The sequence below is a fragment of the Vulpes lagopus genome, chromosome 3 (genome assembly GCF_018345385.1).
Source record: "Vulpes lagopus strain Blue_001 chromosome 3, ASM1834538v1, whole genome shotgun sequence".
In the NCBI taxonomy this organism is placed as follows: domain Eukaryota; kingdom Metazoa; phylum Chordata; class Mammalia; order Carnivora; family Canidae; genus Vulpes; species Vulpes lagopus.
Genome location: NC_054826.1, coordinates 138,777,774 through 138,790,062, shown reverse-complemented (window position 1 = coordinate 138,790,062; position 12,289 = coordinate 138,777,774). Strand labels below are relative to the sequence as shown.

The 12,289-nt window shown below is 36.0% G+C and overlaps 1 protein-coding gene across 2 annotated transcripts in view; it reads right to left on the bottom strand.

Moving 5' to 3' along the window:
* The window catches only part of SASS6 (SAS-6 centriolar assembly protein), a 41,884-nt gene that overhangs the window by 27,632 nt on the left and 1,963 nt on the right, over positions 1 to 12,289 (bottom strand). For both annotated transcript variants that reach the window (XM_041747375.1, XM_041747376.1), the window contains exons 2-7: positions 7,879 to 7,939; positions 5,845 to 5,924; positions 5,388 to 5,492; positions 3,924 to 4,095; positions 2,756 to 2,821; positions 1,801 to 1,920 (exon numbers count right to left, since the gene is read on the bottom strand). In XM_041747375.1, coding sequence (XP_041603309.1) covers positions 1,801 to 1,920; positions 2,756 to 2,821; positions 3,924 to 4,095; positions 5,388 to 5,492; positions 5,845 to 5,924; positions 7,879 to 7,939 — 604 coding nt within the window. The remainder of the gene's footprint in view (positions 1 to 1,800; positions 1,921 to 2,755; positions 2,822 to 3,923; positions 4,096 to 5,387; positions 5,493 to 5,844; positions 5,925 to 7,878; positions 7,940 to 12,289) is intronic.

Here is a 12,289-nt window from a genome sequence, read left to right as displayed (position 1 = left end):
ACCAAAGTATTAAAAGAAAATTCTAAAGGAATAGCTTTCATAACCTCAGGGTGGCAGAGGCCTTCCAAACATAAAATGAAACTTTAAACCATAAAAGCAGAATGACAGATTTGATGACATTCAAATAAAAAGAACCATATAGGGCAAAAGGCAATAGTAAAAGGCAAAGACAAACTGGGAGGAAATGTTTATAATATACATAATAAAGATATAATATCCCTACTTTATACTATGGAGAAATGAAAAGGTAAGCCACAGACAGAAAATATTCACTATGCATGTATCTGATAAAGGGTTCATGTCAAGGGATGCCTGGGTGGCTCAGGGGTTGAGCATCTGACTTTAGCACAGGGTGTAATCCCAGGGTCCAGGGTCGAGTCCTGCATCGGGGTCCTTGTGGGGAGCCTGCTTCTCCCTCTGCCTATGTCTCTGCCTCTCTCTTTCTGTCTCTCATGAATAAATAAAATCTTAAAAAAAAAAAAAAAAAAAGGATTCATGTCCAGAATATACAAAAAACTCCTATAAATCCATAGGCAAAATATTAATAGTCCAACTTAAAAATAGGCTAAAGATGCAAACAGGCAAGAGAATTCTTGAACTTCACATGAGAATATCCAAGTGGTCAAGATGCATACTATGAGGGATTATCATACCCCTCAGAATGGCGGTGTAAACTGGTATTCCACTTTAAAGACTATTATCAACAATAGCCAAACTATGGAAAGAGAGTAAAAGTCCACTAGCTGATAAAGAGGTGGCATATATACACAATGGACTATTACTCAGCCATCAAAAAGAACAAGCTCTTGCCATTTACAATGATGTAGATGGAGCTAGAGTATATTATGCTAAGCAAAGTAAGTCAGAGAAAGACAAATACCGTATGATTTCACTTGTATGTAGAATTTCAGAAAGAAAACAAATGGACAAAGGAAAAAAAAAAAGAAAAACCAATAGACAATTATAGAAAACAAACAGATGGGGGGAAGGAAAAGAAGTGAAACAGGTGATGGATATTAAAGAGTACCCTTATGAAGATAAACACTGAGTAATGTATATTACTGAATTACTTACATTGTACACCTAAAACTAACACTGTATGTTAACTATAGAAGAATTAAAGTTAAAAACTTAATAAAAATGGGGAAAAAAAGAATATGGGGAAATAAGTACTGTTCATATACTATCTTTTAGATTCCGTTTGAGACAAACTTTCTGGCTGGCAAATTTGCAATATCCATTAATATCTTATATAGTAGTAATATTGCTGTCTCACTTCTAGAGACAAAGAATGTTCATTATAGTATTATTTGTATTAGCCAAAATACTGAAGTATTTAAATGTCCATCAGTTGGGTAAGTAGTTAATTTATGTTATATATGCAAATATAGAACACTATGCAGCCACTAAAAAGGAATATCTGAACCGCTGTACAATGAACCATGCTGTCATGTTAAGTGAAAAAAGTTACAATCAATATATACAGGACTTCATTAGCATAACATAAAACCAAAACCTACTATATGTGTACAAATATATAATTTACATAACTCAAAATGTATAAGTACAAATATTTATAAAAGACACATTATTTACATACAAAGAAAAAAATCTGGAAAAACACATACCAAAATATTTATAAATTACCTCCAGGTAATAAAACTTTTAATGAGAAACATAATTTTTAACAGACTCCTGTAATGTTTGAACATATTAGAGCAAGCATATATTACTTTTCAAACTAACATAATGACTAACAGCAACAACAAAATAACTTTCTATTTTCTTTAATGTTCATACCTGCAAGGCCTTTTCTTTCTCATTTGTCAGTTCCTGGGAATGCTTATTTGACAATGCAGCTGTGTGTGATGCCCATTCATTCTGTAACTTATCTAATTCTTGGATTTTTTCTGATAATGTCTGGATTAGAGTTCAATACAAAATGTTAAGACAGTTTTGTGAATGTTATTAACTAGAACACAGCAATATTTACAAAAGATATTAAAGAAAAGGAATAAGAGCTTTCTGAAACATACTCAAAGCCTTTTCCTACACAGATTTTTTAATTTGAGGAAATCAAGATTGGAATAAAAGAATTTTAGAGCTAACATGGCCCAGAAGTCAAGCCTTACTATTTTTAACCTTTAAGTTAAATCTGGCTCTTCACCACCCAATCCTCCCCTCTGACATTAAGAAAGCAAGCAACCCCAGGTAGAGCAAGTCCATCATATGGGGTGGTTCACTTATACACATAAAACCTAGTAACATAGGTTTCCTTGATGGGCTATGTTTTGCAGGATAATTTCTACCTGAAGCCATGCCACTTATCAGATACCTCGGTCTTCAGTTTCAAGGACTAGGGGCAAAAAGGTAGTAGCTATGACTGGAATGACAATAAGCCTATTAGAATAATTCATAACACATATGGAAGGGAAAGATTTAGAAGATACTAACTGAAAAGTCATTTTAGACAGGAGTGAGGTGCATAAAGGCAAAGAACATGTGATAGGTACTATATATTATTTAATAAAGACCTGGAAGGAATATGTCATATAATGAAGGTAACAGAAATGTTTGGATAGATTAACTATCAGAGAAAGCATCAGATTAAGATAATTCACTGAAAGAAAAGGCAAAAAAGGAGAGGGAATTAAAAAGTAACATGCTTTAATAAACAAAAGCTTGGATAGATTCAAGAAGCAATTCAGAACCAGTGTTTGGAGGACTTACAAAGACAAAATGAAATCTGGATTACCTTTTGTGTGAAATTCAGTTGCCTAGTAACATCATCTAGTGATTGCATCAATGATAATTTTTCTTCCTATTTATAAAAATATAAAATCACAGCTTATAATTTAATCATCTGTAGCTGTGTTACTCAAAGTATAGCATCAGCATCACCCTGAGAGTTTGTTAAAAATGCAGAATTTCGGTTCCGCTTCAGACCTTCTGATTCACAACCTAAATGAGCAAGATCCCTAGAGGATCTGTGTACCATTAAATTTTGAGATGCACTCACTAATCTATAGCATTTGACTAAAAAGACTTTTAGAAAACTATGAAGAGGCAACCCAATGTTGTTTTCTTTCTCCATATACCTTCTAAAATTAAAGAGCACTTTGTAATTTTCAAGAAACTTTTATATCTTTTTCCTCATTTGAGATAGTTGTAAGAGGGTAGTAGATATTTCCATACTTATCTACCAGCTGATGAAACCATGATTCCAACAGTTTAACTGACCTGCCCCAGATTATAGAAAATTAATAAAAACCATGGGACCTAGTTTTTCAATTTTTAGCCTAGTTCTATCCCCACTGTATCTTGATCAAATGGAAGAAAAAAAATGACAAAATAAAAATAAATTTCTTACATATTATAGAAACTTACTAGACATCTTTTAAAATACTTTATTCTGAAAAACAGAATAGCAGGGGATCCCTGGGTGGCGCAGCGGTTTGGCGCCTGCCTTTGGCCCAGGGTGCGATCCTGGAGACCCGGGATCGAATCCCACATCGGGCTCCCGGTGCATGGGGCCTGTTTCTTCCTCCACCTGTGTCTCTGCCTCTCTCTCTCTCTCTCTGTGACTATCATAAATAAATAAAAATTTAAAAAAAAAAAAAAAACAGAATAGCAATATAGCTCTTGAGTGACTTATCGGAGACTTTTGGTACTTATTTTTAAAAGAGTAAGAATTTGGGATCCCTGGGTGGTGCAGCAGTTTAGCGCATGCCTTTGGCCCAGGGCGCGATCTTGGAGACCCGGGATCGAATCCCACGTCGGGCTCCTGGTGCATGGAGCCTGCTTCTCCCTCTGCCTATGTCTCTGCCTCTCTCTCTCTCTCTCTGTGTGACTATCATAAATAAATAAAAATTTAATTTAAAAAAATAAAAATAAAAATAAAAGAGTAAGAATTTAAATCTTACCTTGCTACATTTCAAACAGCCGGCCAGAAACTTCTTTATTTCCACATCATTTCCAGGTAAAAGTTTTAGTGAGAGGTGTGTGAGATGCTTAAAAGGATTTGTCTCTACCACATTTAAAAAGGCAGGTGAGTTATCCAAAATAGGTGCTGGAGAAACTAACTGTAACAAAAACCTTTGAAAAGAAAGTGTCACAATGTAACAACGTTTACAAGATAGTGAAATTCTCCCATTGAATCATAAGCTCCAGGGAATCATCAATGATTAGAAAAATCAGGAAAGGGGTCATATTCTAATCATAGGGTCAATATAAAAGGACTCCCAAAGGTAAAACTGGATAAAACTAAAATTGAAAAATTGAGCAAGAATCTTAAAAAAAGACTCACTGAAACACAGTGAATACAAATGTTCATGAGTTCTCAATGAAAGATGAAGTAAAAAATTAAAAACAAACCAAAACCTATTGGAAGCACGAAAGTAACTAAAATACTCTAAAAACTGACAATTTTTTTTAATTGACAATTTAAAAGAATTAAGCCTTTATCCTTTTCTGTGTGAATTTTCAGAGTAATCAAATAGCCCAAACTGAGGAAAAGTTCTTCTTTATAAAAGAATTAAACCTAATAAATATAAAAAGAATGACAGAATTAGAAATGCACTTTATAGTTCATAACAAAATAATTGGTTCAAACAACAATCTGAGGGCAGCCCCAGTGATTCAGTGGTTTAGCGCTGCCTTTGGCCCAGGGGCGTGCTCCTGAAGACCTGGGATCCAGTCCACATCAGGCTCCCTGCATGGAGCCTGCTTCTCCCTCTGCCTGTCTCTGCCCGCCCCCTCCCCATCATGAATAAATAAATAAAATCTTTAAAAAAAATTTAAAAAAAAACACCAATCTGATGAAACCAAAAGATAAAAGGTAAACTAACTTCACAATGATCAGGCTTTAGCATCACACAAACATGAATATACACACACAAACACAAAATCTTATTCTTCTTATTCAAATTCATCATAAAATCATATACTTGATGCTGTTAAATATTTCAGATAGTTTTAATGACCATGTCAAAACATGAAAATTGGGATCCCTGGGTGGCGCACCGGTTTGGCGCCTGCCTTTGGCCCAGGGCGTGATCCTGGAGACCCGGGATTGAATCCCACGTCGGGCTCCCGGGGCATGGAGCCTGCTTCTCCCTCTGCCTGTGTCTCTGCCTCTCTCTATCTCTCTGTGACTATCATAAATAAATAAAAATTAAAAAAAAAAAACATGAAAATTAAGAGGTAAATATTCTGATCTTAACCATGATTCCTTAAAATTTGATATTTAATAGAGCCCTAAACTCCCATTTTAAAAATAGACAGGAGTACTTCTAACATATTAGAAAATATTTTCCCATCAATTTGCCTTATAAACAAGAATTTGTCTTGAGAGAATTTTAATGATGTAGTGCTCTCACGAGACTTACCTTGGAATTTCTTTGGCATGTTCTTGAGTACACTGCTGAAGGAGATCTATAAATTTTTGTGGGAAAGCTAAGAAGTCTACCAGAAGGCCTTGCTGGAATTTTAAACTATACAGAAGAAAAGAGATTTTTAAAAATTTAATTAGTATCTTTAATTATAATCAAACCTTGAAATATTCTTTTTTTATTTAATGACTACCCATTATAATCAAGAACTAGAGAACTTTGTTTTTATAGAATTTATTCAATGGGAGGGAAAAGATCGCTATATTTCACTAAAGATCCAAATTTCTGAGCTGTTTTAAGCAGAACTCTGAGCTGTATTATACCATAAACAGTCCAGTGCTCTCAAAACATCCACATGTTCCTAATAGGCTGATTTCAAAGAGAATAGTACCCATACATTAACAAAACGTACTTATTTCTTAGATCAAATATAAAACAGAATAAATTTAGTTACCTCTGAAAATCTTCCTCAGATATAACAAGGTTATATAGAAAAAATGGATCCGTTTCATCAGTCAGACGGATAACTAAATCCTAAAAGAAAGATTGTTATATTTTAAGTTTTCAAAATATCAGGCTTTTAGAGTAATTTCTTCCTTCTCAGAAGTGAAATTATCCAATAACAACAATGTACCACCATTATACTTCAGATAACTTTGTTCTCTGGTGCTGCTGGGTTTTCATTAGTCTTTAAGAGACTTAAAAATCTTACACACGAGTAGATATTCTGCTCCTTGAAGCCCATGTGGGGATTTATAAAAATTAAATGCTAGGAGTTGAAAGCTGAGGAATACTCTCTTATTAGAGGCTTAGGAAAATTGAGACCCAGTCCTTGCTAGACTAAAATCTGCAAATGACAAAAATATTCTAACAGTGACCATATGATATTCAACTACATTTTTAGTTTCCCACAATTAGTTGTCTGATATTTCAAAAGTGGCAATATATCAGCTGAAATGACAAGCAATCATCTATCCTAAAAAAGGAGCATTTGTGTCTAAGGCAGAGGACGGGTATCAAGTAACATGTTGCCAGGGCTTCTTCCTAAGGGCCTATTCTCTCCTACTCCAGGTGGCCGCTGGCATGGAACCCCATCTGTTTCGATTTCACGTGAAGCGAGCATCTTTCATAAAGACCACTTTCCACATAAATTTGCAGTATGGCAGGCATCACAGCAGCTAAAGCTGACAGAGAAATTATGTACTCTAGAGAACACTGAGGTAAAGAAAGCAGCCACAGGAACAAGATGATGGAAGCTTAATGAAGAACTAATAAGTACTAAAGCTAAGAATAAGCTCCCCTTTGAAATAAAATCTACTCATGGCTACTGAGGAACTGCTAGGGTCCTAGAAAAATCTAAACCTACTTATGGGTAGAGTTAGAAAATAAAAAGATACAGCAGGCCCAAGGAATAACATTTAGAAATAGAACACATAATCTGTACTCCAGAAAATGAGTAATCTAGGTATTTGCTTTGCCTTAGAAAGTCCTGTTCTTAAAACACCTTCTACTATCAGATTTTTTATAGCATCTTAGGGTGGATTTCAAGAAGTACCTCAGTAGCAGGTCCTTGAATACTATGTTTAGGGAAAGCTGGGACTCAGAGAAAACAGAGGCTGTATTTTTTCGTCATCTTTTCTGCATCCATATCACTGCTACTGACTCATTCTTTTGAAGAAATCATAAAGGAGGGATCCCTGGGTGGCTCAGTGGTTTAGCGCCTGCCTTCCACCCAGGGTATGATCCTGGAGTCCAGGGATCGAGTCCCACATTGGGCTCCCTGCACGGAGCCTGCTTCTCCCTCTGCCTGTGTCTCTGCCTCTGCTCTCCCCTCTCTCATGAATAAATAAATAAATCTTTCAAAAAAAATCATAAAGGACTGCTGCTTCAAATGCCTCCCTGCCAAAGGCAAAGATTCAAAAATACCTCCCTGCAGTGCTTCAATTCATTCTATCCTCACACATAAAACATGAAATGTCATTTCTACAGGGTAGCAATACATATTCTAGCAATCTGTAAGTGCAATGGGCAAACCTACCCCCAGTTCTTCCAATTCCCAATTCTTCCTGTATGCTTTAGGAATAGATGATATGGGGGCACTGGGTGGCTCAGGTGGTTGGGTATCTGCCTCTTGATTTCAGCTCAGCTCATGATCTCAGGGTCAGGAGATCAAACCCCGAGATGGGCTCTGAGCTCAGTGCAGAGTCTACTTGAGATTCTCTCTCCCAACCTCGCCCTCTTTCCCTCCCCCTACTCTCACACACATGTGCTCACTCGCTCTCTAATAAATAAATAAAATCTTAAAAAAGGAACCTCCTAGTCATCATCTTAGTAGACTCTACCACCCTACATTTGCAAGTTACAAACAGCTCAAAGTTGAGTATAACAAAAAGTTTTACATTCTTAAAGAACAAAAATAATTATATAGTACAGAAATTATATTTTCTTTAAAAAGAAAAAAATTATTTCAAAAGAAATTAATACCAACCTTTCTGTGAACTGGATTGGAAACTGATTGTAGTTCAATGCTCACTCTAACAGTTATTCTCCTGTATGAAAAAATATACCCAACTGTCAGAAACCTTCATGTGGAATGTCACCGTCATTTACATTAGCTGAAGTTTTCTGTCTCTAGCTGTAAGATCTTCCACAAGTGTTCCCTAATTATGAACAGATATGTGGGAAGCATACTGAATTTGAGGTTTGTTCTTCCACTAGTAAATAAACAGGTTTTTAACCAAAGACTGTATTTTCCTCTCCTATAAAATGGGGTTGTTGTGAGAATTAAATGAGATAAACAATGTGGAATTCCCATTACTAGCCTGGAATATAACCTACTGCCCTGATTCTAAAACAGCATCTATGTAATGGTAAGCCACACAAACTATCAATTTAATAAATACTTTCCACATTTAAAAAATTACCAACTCAAATGATCAAACTGATTTATGAGAGATTCTATTTGAAAAACTTAAAATGAGGGATGCCTGGGTGGCTCAGCGGTTGAGCATCTGCCTTTGGCTCCAGTTGTGATTCCGCGGTCCTGGGATCGAGTCCCACATTGGGCTCCCTGCTTCTGCCTCTGTCTCTCTGTCTCTCTCTCATGAATAAGTAAATAAAAAAAAATTTTTTTAATGAAAAACTTAAAATGTGAGGCTGTATTGGAATACGTGGAATGTTTATAATAAAAAAATAACATATTCCCCTCCCTTATGCATTCACAAAATCCACCAACTACATCTGCTCAATATACTCCCTATGCAATATATCCACGAAAGTACTGTCAACAGCTTATTATCTCCAAAAGAAACCATAGCTTTCCACATTCTCTACTGCATCTTAAGAGAGTGCCATATCAGACAGAAGCATATAAAAGATGCTCATAACAATTAATCAAACTGAGCAAAGATATCTAAACAATTGAGGGAATAAAGGAGAGGGTGGTGAGAAAACATCTCTGCACACATGTTCTATATTCTGATAGAATTAAATAACAGGGATCCCTGGGTGGCAGCAGCGGTTTGGCGCCTGCCTTTGGCCCAGGGCGCGATCCTGGAGACCTGGGATCGAATCCCACATCGGGCTCCCGGTGCATGGAGCCTGCTTCTCCCTCTGCCTATGTCTCTGCCTCTCTCTCTATCTCTCTGTGACTATCATAAATAAATAAAAATTTAAAAAAAAAAAAAGAATTAAATAACAAAGGCCTTTCTCTGATGTGTAGGAAACAAAAATAAACAAATAGAATTTGTTCAATTTTAACCTCTTCCAAAAATGTGTTTTAAATTTTTCCCATATTTTGCTACTCATCTACTACAGAAGTAAAAAGTATTGAACTAGCAGCTGAGTCTTGATGGAAAAATTGGGTAATAGTTGACCAAGGCTAGATTTAATGATCCAGATTTTTTTATGCTCCAACTTACAACTTTTATAATGGCTTAAAATATGTCATTGTAGTTAAATTTCCTACTGAACACATGATCAGATTCTAAATCTCAGTATGACAAGGTTATTATATGATAAGGTTACCATAACTTCTGTTATCTGAAAAGGAACAAGCAGCACTGGCAAATACCCCAGATAGGAAGAATGATTTTAAAACAAGAAAATGTTTTGTTTCTATTTTTCTATTATCTAGTACAATATATGTGAAACAGATTAGACTTCTACTCTAATTCTACTTAAGTGTTTTTTTGGGGGGAAAAAACTTACAATTTCCTAATTTGTAAGGTAAGTGAATTGAGTTAGGTTTGTGAGAGGCTTTTCAGATTTACAATGTCATTATGTTTGGCTTTTGTCTTTTGAAGTTTTTCTAAAACATACTGCCATGACACCGCAATAAACCTTTTTTTTTAATAAACAACTTTTTTATGGTGATAGACACTTTCAAAAGTCTTGTCATACTTGATAAATTTGTTTTAAAAAAAAATCAAGAAGTCATTTAATATTCTTTAGATAGCACTAGAAGAATCACTATATATTTTAGAAGCATATTAATGATATTGTTGCATATATTCCAAATGTCTATAATGTATTAGCTTTGGGAGATAAAAGGAGGAGGAAAGGCCCATAGATTAAACTCCCCCCCCCCAACCCTGTCCCCAAAGTATCTTGTAGAAAAGCCTGAGTTTTCGGGAAATATAGTTTCTGAAATCACAATCTTATTTTCTCCGTTTTAATGGTTGTCGTGGAAACAATATAAAACAAATCAATAAAAACCCATAGAAAATGCTATTTCTCAAAATAAATGTCATACTCTGAACAATGCATTAATTCTCATAACACCCTCCCTATCAGTAAGATTTGGCATTAGCAGAACTGGATTCTAGCCCACCTCTGCCTCCTAGAAGCTGTGACCTGAACCCCTCAATTCAAACAAATAAAAGCTACTCTAAACCAGGTAATATGCTGGATGCTAGGGATACAAACAGAAATAAACATGGTCCACGTCCTCAAATTCAGATTAGATTAAGCAACTACTCCAACTTGCTTACAATTGTATTAATGCTTTAAGAAAAGGAAGGGAAGGGCTACTAACACTGAGCACCTACACTACTGAGTACCTACGTGGTGCTTTACATAGATCATTTAACAATAACCTAAGTAAATGAGTGTCTAATTAAGGAAGACAGAGGTTCTTATAAAGAACCTGAGGTGCACAGTTACAAGCTTAAAGTCACCTTACAGAACTCAAATTAGAACTCAGATCTTTCACCTACACTATGCTATCTAATAAATGAATAAGGGCAATTAATTTCAACTCAGGCAACTTTGAAAAGGTCCTTATAGAGAAGGGATTTAGACAGATCTTGAAGGTTATGAAAGAAAAAGCATTTGAAGCAGGGAGAAGAGCAGGATTAAAGGTATGGTATTGAGAAGAGTATCAGGTACATTCAAAGGATAAGTAGTCTTGTGTGACTAGTACATGGGGAGAAGAACTTACAAAACAAAAATGAAAAAGCAGGTTGGTGTCAACCATGGGCTTAAAATTCTGCATTACTTCCCTCCAGAGTTTTCTGAGTTATCTTCCACTGAAGTATCTTCTTCTTTATGACTTTAATTCATTGATGTCACTTCATGCATTAATCACACATTAATAATAACTAATGTTTAGTGAATGCTTATTATGCTTCAGGCACTGTTCTCAGTACTTTGTATGTATTAGCTCATTTCATGCTCCTAATAATCCCATAAGGTTGGTAATTTTAACATCATCGATTTAATGATGAGACACAGAGAAAAAAAGATTGTATAAAATCAGTCAATAAGTGACATTTATTGGATTTAACCCAGATAATCTAGCTCCAGAGCCTGAACCCTTAACCTGTGCTATGCTGCCTCTCCAAAGTAGATGTTTGTTTCTTCTATTAAAGTGTGAGTTCCAGGGCGCCTGGGTAAATCAACTGGTTAAGGGTCTGTCTTTGCCTCAGGTCATGATCCCAGGGTCCTGGGGGCTGAACCCACATCTGGCTCCCTGCTCAGCAAGGAGCCTGCTGCTCCCCCTGCTTGTGTGCTCTGTGTCAAAGAAAAAAATAAAAATCTTAAAATAAATAAGTAAAATAAAATGTGAGGTCCTTCAGGCCCAGAATGAATACTGTTTTTGTTGTTGTTGGGAGGTAGGGGAATAAAGAGAGAGGACGTTTGATAATCTCAGCATGTAGGACAATTCCTGGTACACAGTAGGTATTCATAAATATTCGTTGAGTTGAACTAGCCTTGAATATTTAACTAAAGTCTGTATTGCTTGCTCTATGAGTCAATGGCCAACATATTTTCGGTACAGGGCCAGACAGTAAATACTTCAGGCTTTGCAGGCCATAAGGTCTGTCACAATTATCCATGTCTGCCCTTATGGCAGGAAAGCAGCCAGACAATTCTTAAATGAGAACCACTGTGTTGCAATAAAAACTTTATTTAAAAAAACAAGCAGAAGGCCACCTGGCCCATGGGCTTGTTTGCTGATCCCTGCTAGAGGTGATAGAAATATATCAAAGGTCTCTAAACAAGAGGAGTAAAAAGGTTGATAACGTGTTTTAACATGCTGTGATGACAATATAACAAAATGGAGAAGAGCTAGGAGGAGTTCCAATACTGGAATCAGAAATAATGCTCCCATCTTTATATTTCTATAATTATTCTGGAACAGTACTATCCAACAGAGGTACAATGGAGGCCACAAATATGAACCACATATGCAATTTTAAATTTTCTAGAAACTGGGCAGCCCCTGTGGCAGAGCGGTTTAGCGCTGCCTTCAGCCTGGGGTGTAATCCTGGAGACCGGGATCTAGTCCCACGTCGGGCTTCCTGTATCAAGCCTGCCTCTCCCTCTGCCTGTGTCTCCACCCCTCTGTCTCTATGAATAAATAAAATCTTTAAAAAAAATTTTTTTTCTAGAAACTA